Source organism: Barbus barbus (assembly GCF_936440315.1).
Source record: "Barbus barbus genome assembly, chromosome: 7".
Classification (NCBI taxonomy): Eukaryota; Metazoa; Chordata; class Actinopteri; order Cypriniformes; family Cyprinidae; genus Barbus; species Barbus barbus.
Window position 1 is genome coordinate 23,829,278 of NC_136735.1, and position 12,626 is coordinate 23,841,903.

At 38.8% G+C, this 12,626-nt stretch overlaps 1 protein-coding gene across 2 annotated transcripts in view; it reads left to right on the forward strand.

Annotated features, from left to right (window-relative positions):
* The window catches only part of LOC306873128 (F-box/WD repeat-containing protein 7-like), a 167,250-nt gene that overhangs the window by 74,998 nt on the left and 79,626 nt on the right, over window positions 1-12,626 (forward strand). Inside the window, exon 1 of one of the 2 annotated variants that reach the window (XM_079422186.1) lies at window positions 12,039-12,427. The exons of the other annotated variant lie outside the window; for it this stretch is intronic. Within the exon in view, the coding sequence (XP_079278312.1) occupies window positions 12,203-12,427 (225 nt within the window). The 5' untranslated portion in view covers window positions 12,039-12,202. Of the gene's footprint in view, window positions 1-12,038; window positions 12,428-12,626 lie in introns of those variants that run through there. 2 annotated transcript variants of the gene reach the window in all.

The window sequence follows — 12,626 nt, forward strand, 5'->3', positions numbered from 1 at the left end:
TAAATTTATTTTAAACCTTAAATTTAACTTTCAACAACAGATAATTCAGCACAATGGATATGTTTGCGCTGAAAAGCCTATTAATTGTCTCCCTCTCTACTGTGTTCTGTCCGTCTGATGCGCGTGCGCGCGCCCGCCGCGCCGGCGCTCATTCGGTATTTTAAACTTAACACAGACTGTCAGGACGGACCTTTATGCAAAAATGGAAATGCTCGCGTGAATTTGTGGCATTTATCGATAAGGATATGACCGTAAACTGAACGTTTTTGCGCTGAGGACGCACACGCATCTGTCAAAGCGCCTGACAGGGCAAGCCATTACTCTTATGCATTAACTTAAAGCTTAAAATAAAGAATTATCATGTTTTGGGCAGCTTGGATCACGTGCTTCTCCGGCAGAATCTCATTCTGTTTCCTCCACTATTTTTAGATGCATTTTGTCCATAGAAATGCATTATTCAGTGCCGTAATTTGACTAACCAGCTGAAGTTGGACGTGCACTGTGGACAGACCCGATTAATCGATAATGAGAATCGTTGTCGATGATTTTCATAATCGATAATAATCGATTTTATCAATTAGTTGTTGCAGCCCTACTCCAATATTTAAATAATGTTTGAATTACTTAAGCCAATTTTAAGATCATTTTATTTTTGGTCTTGCTAAACCTTACCAAATTTTCTATATAGTTTTATACAATACAGATTGTGTCAAAGCAGCTTAACCGTGTTAAACAGAAAAAGTGTCAATAGTGCGAACAAAATTAAATTTTGCCAATAGCGAAGTCAGTTTTTCAATTAAAGTCAGTTCATTGTTGATTCAGTGATGTCATCTTCCAATAGTGTCTGTGCAGTCAAGTCGATAGTATTGCCAAAAATAAGTGTCCCCAACGAAGCAAGCCAAAGGTGACAGTGGCAAGGAACCAAAACACCATCGGTGACAGAAATGGAGAAAAAAATCCAAAACAAAATATTTTTTTCCCACAAAAATATGGTTCTGCTTACGTGTTGAACAGTAGCGGTTGAGTACATTTATATGCCAGTCTTAACCTCAAGACAGAAGTAAGGACATCAGGAGTACTCATGTGACATAATGTCTGGGTGAGCAGATGACTCCTTCCTCTCTGCCTTCCCTCTCGCCTGTTTCCTGTGAGGTGGAACTTTCTTATGGGAGCCCTTCAAAACGTTGCCTGGCAACCCCCATTATCAGCCCATCCATCTGCTCAAAGACTCACTGGAGTGTAAAAGTAAGATGATGAACAGGTGAAGAGTGGCTGGACGGTGTTGCAATGACGAAAACTGCTGCATTTTTGGAAAAAGTGGTGAGGCAGATTGTCTATCAGAGATGATGCAAGGACAGGCTCATGTTTTAACAAGTATTTTACAATGTTTGCCACCAAACTAAGAGAATTCAGTGTCTGAAATGTAACGGCATTTTTAAATCCCAGTCCGTTATTTGGAACAAGAATTAATTTTCAGTCAAAATGTTCATCTTTCAGTTTCATGCAGTTCCACTATTTGTCACATGAGGCCGCCAAAGACTCTAGTTTTGATTTGATTTTCACTTTGATTATCTGAGGCTACATCAGGTATTTCAAGCAAAGATTACCATAATAACATGTACAAGCTCTATCACCGCTGTTCTGGGAGAAGTTATAAGATGTCAACGTCTAGCAGCTACACCAGTAACAATCACAGGCCTCTCGGTTAATATAATATTTCCATCACAACACTTCAGAGCTCTAGGCTATGCAGCGAAATGTGGCCCGAATCTGTGTTTTTATCCATTTTATATTTGATAATGTCATACTGTCTTTAAACTGCAAAAATCACATTTTCAGTTCCAATATGGACCACTTTTACATATGGATTTTCTTTTCTTTTCTGCAATGTGACTGCAGTGGTTTTTGTCACTTTAACTGAACACTACTCAACGTTATGCATTTGATGCAGTACATAAATAGCAAGGATACATTAAGTTGATCAAACCTGACAGTAAGAGAATTTCACATTAAATTTTTAACATGCCAAATCATGGTTTCCCCAAAAATATTAGCAGCACAACATTGATAAGAATAAGAAATGTTACTTGAGCATCAAATCAGCATATTAAATTGATTTCTGATGGTTCATGTGACACTGAAGATTAAAAATTCAGCTTTGCCATAACAGGAGTAAATTACATTTTAAAATGTATTTACAGTTGTTTAAAATAATAGTATTTCACAATATCTTTGATCAAATAAATCCAGCCTTGGTGAGCACAAGACACTTCTTTCAAAAACATTAAAGGTGCCATAGAATGGAAAGCTGTATTTACCTTGGCATAGTTGAATAATAAGAGTTCTGTACATGGAAATGACATACCGTGAGCCTCAAACACCATTGTTTCCTCCGTCTGTGAATCTTGTATATGCAAAAGACCACTGAAAAATAGGCAAATCAGAACATAACACCAACTGTGACGTTACAGTCGGGATCACCAATAGTTGTACCAAATTGTACCAATCCTAACATTTTGAAAAAAAAAATCTGATTTGAGTATTTTTGGCAGATGTGAACAGACTCTAAGACTGAATCCAACCTTTTTTAACGGAGAATAAATGAGAATTGCTTTTAGATCAGTGCTGTACTTTTTTTATTATTTGAAGTTTTGTAAGAGGATATTTTGTGAAAATATTAAGCTACTTTGTGCTTTGCTCTTATTAAAAACTGTGGACGGAATGGTGTGCTATGCAAATGCTGCTTGAACTATTATTAGATCTTTGACGAAACTTACAGCGGTTTTACGAACTAGTGTTCAAATACCCTTGCAAACTATCCGCGTGGAAATCTCTTGTTTTAGAGCTTCACCGGAGGATTGCCTTTTGTACTAAATGTGCTATTGTCATAAAGCTTTGTCCCTAAAGAACCTAGTGAAGAGAACTTTTTCCCTCAAGCAGCTCAAACATTAATGATTCATGAGAATTAGAAATTGTAATCGCTCATTTGGTTGTTTTACTCTCAAATGAGTCGACTGCAGGTTTGTGTGTGAGCACTACATCGTTATGCTGTATGTAGTGTCATGCTCTCACACACAATAGTCTCTGATACTTTATTATTTTGTTTTGGAGCAGTAGAGGAAGAAGAATGTCTATGGTTTCTTTGGTCTCAGTACTTTATAGTTATGAGTAGAAGGCAACTGGGCAGCTTGCCACAAAAGGACTTTATTTGCCTCCAATTAAACTATGAAAATATAAAAAAAATCTATTTTATAATGTCACCCAAATCCCATTCAAATCAGTATGCATATCCTCATAATGTAAGTGTTTTTTGTTTTCTGTCTGCGAGTGTTAACCCCATATCATGGTGGAGTTTACAACAGATCTCATTCATTTTACCAATTCTTGCACATGATTGTGAAGGTGGACTTGTCAGATTGTCAAGGAGCGGTGTTTGCCTCCGTCATGAGTATGGTGCTGTGCAGGCGTCATGTGAAGTGTTGTGAAGTACTGCCTGCCTGGCTGTGTTGATTTCCTAAGGAAAACAGGCTCTGTGTGTGTTGATGTACTTTTGTGTAAGTGTATGGAGAATTGGGTGTTTTTGCATGGTTGTTTAAGAGTGCTGTCTGCTTTTCATGATGACCCCTGTGACCTTAAGAAATGCCTCATGTCTTTGCTTCATGTGACTTTAGTGAAAGTGTGTCAGAGCATGTGCGTCTGTCTGTCCCCACTGTAGGTATACAGTGAATAAGCCTAAGACTAGCATTAATTTGCTTCAAGCAATATATGAAAAATGAAAATTGTCATTTATAATTAGTGGTCGACCAACATTGGTTTTTGGACTGCCAATGCTGACATCTTGGAAAGCAGGCTGGCTGATATAAAGCCGATATAATTTCATTTATTTTAATTGATATTTAAGAAATTTGAAATCATTTGAAAATGGATTAAAAAATAAATATGTGAATTAAACATACTTATACTTTAGATGACAAAGTGTTTTTTTTTTTTACAAATAAATATTTAATAAAAATATAATTAAAAAGGAAGTAAACACTAACAAACAGGACACTCCGTTTTCTGGGAAGTTTGTGTGCATTGGGAATCGTATTTTTTCAAATAAAGCCAAGGGTAACACTCATTTTACATACAGTACACAGTGGAAATGGCATGAATATGACAGTGGGCAAATGCATAAAGGACAGCATAATTTGAAATCACGAGTTTAAAATTAGTTGATCGCGCGTTTCCTCCTGTCCGCATTCAGTTCGCACGGACCACCTGTCACGCAGAGAACACGCAATCATGCATGATACAAATGCACACTTCACAAGAACTCTCAACTGGATCCGACTAAGTTTGCAAGGTTTGTGAAATTAAATGTTCATTAGTAATTCAAAGATTTGTTTAAATGATATAAATGCGTATTTGCTGAGTGCTGACGGCAAACAAGAAAGTAGTGGTGTCAAAATTAGCGCGTTAACGCATGCTATTAATTATTTTCAGATTAACGCGTTAAAAATATTTAATGCAATTAACGCAGGGGCGGGGCTAGGGTTGGCCACCCCATTCGCAACTGCTGCCTCTGTCTCTTTTTTTCTTGCAAAGGATTGCGTTTATTTAGATGCAGAATGTCTTTATGACCACATCAAACGGGAGAAGTTTCAGACACGTGCTCTATACGTCGCCTCCACGCCAGACGCGAGTCAAACAAGCGCGTAAAAGATACTGTGCTCGTAGCGCGCTCTCTTCAAATACACGCACAAAGGTGCCGGTGCGCGCTGTAGCCTATATCATTACATATCATACAGCGAAAGAAACTACGTGCATGCAATGTCGTAGTTATGCCGTCAGTTCAGGCATGAAGTTACCAAAAAGGCGATTAAAGCTGCCTTAAACTCTGTGCATGCATGCAATAGCCTATGTTATATATGCGTCACATTTAAGTACATGTCTCTGAAATGGTTTTAAAAACTGTCCTGAGGCACCCTAGCACTCAGTCCTAGCAGAGTCTCCCTCATCTAAAATAATGTCTATTAATCCAAGAACAAAAGAAAAAAAGAGGAAATCAATAACTTTTATAGTTTTAAGGGGTTCATCTATATTTAATTTAGAATTTAGTGTTTGGCAAGTATTAATTTTCTGTATATTTCTGCTGAAGGGCACAGGTAGCTAAATATGTCATTTATTATAATGGGTTCATGTGAAGATTGTTTTAAGTTCACTTAAATTAGACGTTAAGTCTAATAAATGTTAAAATTGATAGCTCTCAATTATACTGTAATGCTGAATGGCTACAGTCAATGGTTAAATATTCAGGGGGCAAAAACATTTTTTTATAGAGACATCAGTAGTATTGATATCAGTGATGCTGGCCTTCAATCATGAAAAAGATACCATTAAAGAAATATAAAAAATATACTGTCTCTATGTTGTTTGTACAGTGTACATTTGAAGATTGTTTATTTAAAAACTTGAATGTTAGGTGGGGTTAAGCGTGATTAATCACGATTAATTTTAGAAAAATGTGTGATTAATTAGTTAATTTTTTTAATCGATTGACAGCACTAATTATAATGTTTGCCTTTCGTCATAATTTTTCTATACATTTAAATTCCTTTGTTTAACTGTTCTATCTGATTATTAGACAGACTTCTATCCATATTAGACAGAACTATTAAGGACAACAGCGAACGAGGGAGAATGTGAGCACTGTGTGCTCAGGCCCTGCTGTTTTCAGTGCCGTCAAAATAAAAGTCCCACATTGAACACATCGGCCAAACAGGAAAACTGATTGGCCGATGCTGATATTTGAAAAATGCCAAATATCGGCATATATATCGGTCGACCATTATTTATAATGTATCAAATGTTTTTGTTGGTATAGTGAAAGTTAGTTGAGTCCGAAGTTTTATGGTCCAACATTGTCATAAAGGTAGCAATATAAATTACTTCGTATGGTAAATACAGCAGAATTGAAGTGATTATTTGGTCTCGGATGATTGTTCAACTCATGTACTGTATAGACCTTTTCCTGAGTACACGATGAGCTCTTGCATTACGAATTCTATTCTGACTTCCGATTGGATGCTCTTCTGTTCCATAGCAACCCATTCATATAGTGCCCATCTGTTTTTAATGTAGCTAACGTTGGCAGCTTCGTCTAATCTACACACTCATTAAACTTTGAGGAGTGAGGCACTGGCAAATGACGGTCATTATGCTATGGAGCCATGCGCTTTTTTAAAACATTTTAATAGGTTTAACATTAGCTCAGAATATACGCTAATTCCACTAGAAACACTGTAGACTAGAAATGCAAAGCATCCTTCAGGTTAAGAGTCAGGTGTCATTTCCGCGTTCAGGAAAAACGTCTATAAAAATCAAAATCAAATACTGTGGTGTCAGTAACATCAAGTTTAAGTTTTTGGAGCCTTTTAGGTGACCTTCTGATAGAGTTGGGTTTTATTTTCTCAGAAGTAGCCCTTGTTTTCCTTGGAGTGAAGTTGTGGTTTGATCTGTTTTTGATCTCCTAAATGAAAATTCCCTTTTCTTCCTTTCCAGACCCTAATTTCTTCCTCTAACAGCCCTAGAGAGGCTATATTTAAAAAAGCGACGGGCATGCAGAATAAAGGATTCCTCCTAACAGAAGGCTGTGCCTGACATTCTGCAGGAGCCAGGGTTAAATCCCTCGCATTTCTGGCATTCCCAGCAATTACCTTGTGCCAGTCATGCTAACAGGCCAAGGCTCAGCGCTGCACATACGGCGCATAGTTGTGCGCCATGAGATTAGGGCAAGGCTTATGTGGGTCTGTATGAAGTGAGAGGACCGAAGCTTTTGGGTTTCCAGGCCAGGGCTAAAAATGAGATCGGCCCTCTTGGGTCAACTTGACTCTAATAAACCCTGTGTCTCTGCATCACAGGACCACTTTATATTCCACAAATGTACATTGTAATAAAGAATTTATTACAATTTTGGCCTAGGTCTCCTAAAATGTAGATATTGATGTCATTTTTATTTTTTTTTCACTGGCACTCAAACTTTCAAACCCCAAAACCTAAATATTCTTTTCTCCAGTGAACCCATGAAGTGGGCTTGACTGTGTAGCATTCATTGCGGTATAAAAAGCAAAGTAGTTTTGTTGTCCTGTGACAATTTACAGCAGTTTTTACCTATACCGGTTTTCAGTGGTGGTGTGATCACCAGTGTGACACTGCAAAAAAAAAAAAAAAAACTTTGTCTATGGTTGCATCCGAATATGCCTACTTACCTACTAATAATAAGCGAAATACAGTATATTATTCTGTAGATTTGTAAAACAGTAGGCAAAAAGTGGATAACTTGCTACTTTAAGATTTGAAAGTGAGGCCCCAGGAAAGGAGTTGTGAATTAGGGGTGTGCTCAAAATATCGATTCTTAGATACATACCGATATAATAAAAAAAGATACAGTATCGATATTCTAGCCCTTAGTATCGATACTCCGCCCAGCCATTAGGGGGCGCAGCGGCGCCCGCGAGTTTAAAAAAACTCATGGAAAATGTTAAAGCAAGATGTAGCATTTAAGTGATTTCATAGTGAAATATGTTATGGCAGTACATGGTGTCACAAAAAAGAATTATAAGAAGATTTAATAAGAAGTTAAGAATAATAAGAAGATTTTGTGCTTGTGTGAGCTCAGACTGTACCCTTGGAAAGTTAAATGTTGACTTGTGGTAATTTCCAGATTAATACAATTTGTGTACAATTAATCGGAGCACTTAAAGTTGCAAATATTTAAGCAAAATGCACTTTGTTATAATGCATTTGTCTTCAATAAATTGAAGAAAAATGCAGAGTTCTGTTTGTTGAGTAAATGTGTTCAGCATTAACTAATTGGCTCTGGCCCATGTATTTTTATTGAATCGAATCGTGTCACATTGTATCAAATCGTATCGAGAGAGCTCTGTATCGAGGTATGTATCGAATCGTGACCTGTGTATCGAGGTATGTATCGTATCGCCAGGTTCTCCAAGGTATACAGCCCTATTGTGAATGGCAATGAAGCCATGCAACTGATGCTGTTGGTCAAATGACTATAACAGCACAATGAAAACAGTAAGTCTGCATTATATTCATACTATATACAGTAGAACAGTTTTTTAATAGTCACAAAGTACTTGTTAAAAAAAAAAAAGCACTTAGAGAATGATTTCTGATGCAGTCTATGTAAACTTGTGATTTGTCTTTGTCAGTGTTTCTCAACTCCAGACTCTAAGAAGATGAGTTGAATCAGGTGTTTCATTAAGAGACATCTAAAACATTCTGGTTGTAGGCTATATCACAATAATAGTAAGATGTCGCATTTTCAATGTGTTGTCATCGTGGGTTAAAACATACATACATTGCAATGATGCATGAGCCAATGACTGTTAATGGGTTGTAACGGTATGAGATTTTCACAGTATGATAATCGTCTCAGAAAATTTTGCGGTATATATTAAACAATAATTCTTATCAGTAACAATGACTCTTAAAAGAATAAGAACAAGTTATTTGAGTGAACAAATCCTTTATTGCAACAAACTTGAAATAATTTTAATGAAAGTAAGCCTCCCTTCTGAGGAAAAAAAATAAAAAAAATAAAGCCGTAAGCCTTATGTACACTCACCTAAAGGATTATTAGGAACACCTGTTCAATTTCGCATTAATGCAATTATCTAATCAACCAATCACATGGCAGTTGCTTCAATGCATTTAGGGGTGTGGTCCTGGTCAAGACAATCTCCTGAACTCCAAACTGAATGTCAGAATGGGAAAGAAAGGTGATTTTAAGCAATTTTGAGCGTGGCATGGTTGTTGGTGCCAGACGGGCCGGTCTGAGTATTTCACAATCTGCTCAGTTACTGGGATTTTCACTAACAACCATTTCTAGGGTTTACAAAGAATGGTGTGAAAAGGGAAAAACATCCAGTATGCGGCAGTCCTGTGGGCGAAAATGCCTTGTTGATGCTAGAGGTCAGAGGAGAATGGGCCGACTGATTCAAGCTGATAGAAGAGCAACTTTGACTGAAATAACCACTCGTTACAACCGAGGTATGCAGCAAAGCATTTGTGAAGCCACAACACGCACAACCTTTAGGCGGATGGGCTACAACAGCAGAAGACCCCACCGGGTACCACTCATCTCCACTACAAATAGGAAAAAGAGGCTACAATTTGCACGAGCTCACCAAAATTGGACGGTTGAAGACTGGAAAAATGTTGCCTGGTCTGATGAGCTTCGATTTCTGTTGAGACATTCAGATGGTAGAGTCAGAATTTGGCATAAACAGAATGAGAACATGGATCCATCATGCCTTGTTACCACTGTGCAGGCTGGTGGTGGTGGTGTAATGGTGTGGGGGATGTTTTCTTGGCACACTTTAGGCCCCTTAGTGCAAATTGGGCATCGTTTAAATGCCACGGCCTACCTGAGCATTGTTTCTGACCATGTCCATCCCTTTATGACCACCATGTACCCATCCTCTGATGGCTACTTCCAGCAGGATAATGCACCATGTCACAAAGTTCGAATCATTTCAAATTGGTTTCTTGAATATGACAATGAATGAATGAATGAATGAATGATGCATTTATATAGCGCTTTATTGTGTATTGCTGTACACCCAAAGCGCTTTACAATTATGTGGGGGGGGTCTCTCCTCAACCACCACCAGTGTGCAGCATCCACTTGGATGATGCGACGGCAGCCACAGGACAATGGCGCCAGTGCGCTCACCACACACCAGCTACAGGTGGAGAGGAGAGAGAGATAGAGCCAATCAAGTGTATGGGGATTATTAGGAGGCCATGATAGACAAGGGCCAGTAGAGGGAATCTGGCCAGGACACCGGGGTTACACCCCTACTCTTTACGAGAAGTGCCATGGGATTTTTAATGACCACAGAGAGTCAGTTCCTCGGTTTTAACGTCTCATCCGAAAGACGGTGCTTTTTACAGTATAGTGTCCCCATCACTATACCGGGGCGTTAGGACCCACACAGACTGCAGGGTGAGCACCCCCTGCTGGCCTCACTAACACCTCTTCCAACAGCAACCTAGTTTTCCCAGGAGGTCTCCCATCCAGGTACTGACCAGGCTCAACCCTGCTTAGCTTCAGTGAGCAACCGGTCTTGAGCTGCAGGGTGATATGGCTGTGGCAATGAGACAATGAGTTCACTGTACTAAAATGGCCCCCACAGTCACCAGATCTCAACCCAATAGAGCATCTTTGGGATGTGGTGGAACATGAGCTTCGTGCCCTGGATGTGCATCCCACAAATCTCCATCAACTGCAAGATGCTATCCTATCAATATGGGCCAACATTTCTAAAGAATGCTTTCAGCACCTTGTTGAATCAATGCCACGTAGAATTAAGGCAGTTCTGAAGGCGAAAGGGGGTCAAACACAGTATTAGTAAGGTGTTCCTAATAATCCTTTAGGTGAGTGTATATCTATATCACACTTTAACATTTTAATTAATGTTTTAAAATGTTATCAAATGAAAATTTAACAACTTTTATTTTTGGCAAAGTGCTGTACAACCGAGGTATTCTAAGTAAAAACATGGACAAACATGATATTCCTTAAAAAATAATGTTTAAGTGAATTATTATAAAGAATATTATTATTGTTGTCATAACTTTTAAGTACATTGTACAATGCTAATTTATTTCTGTCAGGACTTCAAGTTAAATTGAACTTTTATTTTGACGGGTTGTAAAACTGGTTTTCTCTCAGAGCACCTCTGCTGATGTTCATGTTTATGTAGACGCTGAAAACACCATTAGTGTCATGCATGCATACTTCAGTATGTAGTAGATAAAACGGCGCCACACATCTACTTTTTATCCATCCGTCAGATTGCGCGTTTTAAGTGGCAACCTCATTAACGTTATACTGTAAATCCCATGCTCACGACTGCACCGGGATTCCCTCTGCATCACGGAAATTATACAGCCTTATAACGTGTTATAAACGCGACATACCTTTATCTGTACGGAGGAATGATGTCTGCGAATATGAGCGAACATGTTGGATGTGTTGCCTGCTTTTGCAGTCACTTTGCGTCCACATATTTTGCTAATTGGATTCGTCCTCAAGGACAACCCCATGTTCGTGTTTTTTATTTTTTTTATATCCAAAGTATTCCCATACTGCAAATTTAAACTTTTTTTCGGTGGGGGATGGAGATAAGAGACAATCTCTGTCTCTGTCATTTCAGCAGAGTGAAGCAGCCGAAATAAATTGCATATGCGCGGGTGAGATTATATTTTTTTTCATCATTTTTTTTTAAAACCGTAGATATGCAAATGTTTACGGTATGATAACAGTGTACGTTCAAACCGCGATAGACCGTCATACCGGTATATCGTTACAACCCTACTCTGAAGTTATCAGTCTTATGAATCTTTCACTGAATGCATTCACTGAATAACTCGAGTAGAATCAACATCTGACTCACTCACTGAACTGCAAGTTACTACTTTCAGTGGTGAAGTTTTGTGTGCTAGAGGATTATGAATCTTGAATCCTATTATTACTGGCTACTTGTTTATATGACTGTGTTATGAGGGGTGGATTTAATGCAGAATCCTTTAGGAAACACTGGTTTACAAGCCTTTAATATGTTAGTAGACAGCATCACCTCTGTCAGTCAATTTTAAATAAGTGACTCTTAAACGGGATCTGTTTAAGCTTGTATACTTTTCTCCTCTTTATTAGGCATACTGATTTAAACTGATTTAATAATGTGATATTTTACACTGTTGGCAATCCGTGAGCTCCTTGTTTTCTAGGTGCATATTCAATTGTAAGGTCTCATTTAATCAAACTTGGTGTTTTACTGTAAAGGTAGAGATGTAAAGGAATATGTCAATATCTGATGTGAATCTCAGAGGCTACATTGCTCCATGGTGGGCTAGGGGAGTAGATTCCTGTGCTCATGTGCTTAGGAGGGGGTAGTCCAGGACAGGACAGCTGCTGCTGGGCCCAACAGACTCACTGATGACATCAAACCCTCTGATATTTTAAAAGGGGCCACAATCCAGGGCAGCAAGCTTGGTGTGGACACTTAGAGCTGTTGTGTCTCTTAAAACATTCTAGTGAGTTGGTTTCTAGAGAAATTCAGTGATTCTGTCACTGACCAAATCCCACAAATTTGCCTCTACTGGGATATGACCTACTAGCTCTGGGTTGGCAATGCTGCGGCATTGCCCCATTCCCCGTTTCTCGTCAGCCAGCTCGAGGAGAAAGATGACCAAGTCCTCAGGCAAGGAGAAGGCTCCCCAGGCTCACCCGGAGAGCCAGGCACTGGAGCTGGCTGACCCCAAGGATGTCACCAAGGAGCCTATACCCCCCCAGAAAGTCCTCAAGATCTTCAGCATCAACATCATAGCTCAAAGTCTGCCCTTCTGTCGCAGACGGGTGAGTCCCAGTAATCTAAACACAACTATGCCCTACAGCATGCCTGGTATAACGGCAGTTGCTTTGGTCTGGAAATTAATAGTTCACTTCACTGCATGGTTGAATATTGTCTAGTCTAAATGTTTACTTGCATTGTAGACGATGTATTCTTGGCCAGAAATACATATTTATTTTCACTCTTGATGTGAGTTTGCACTGG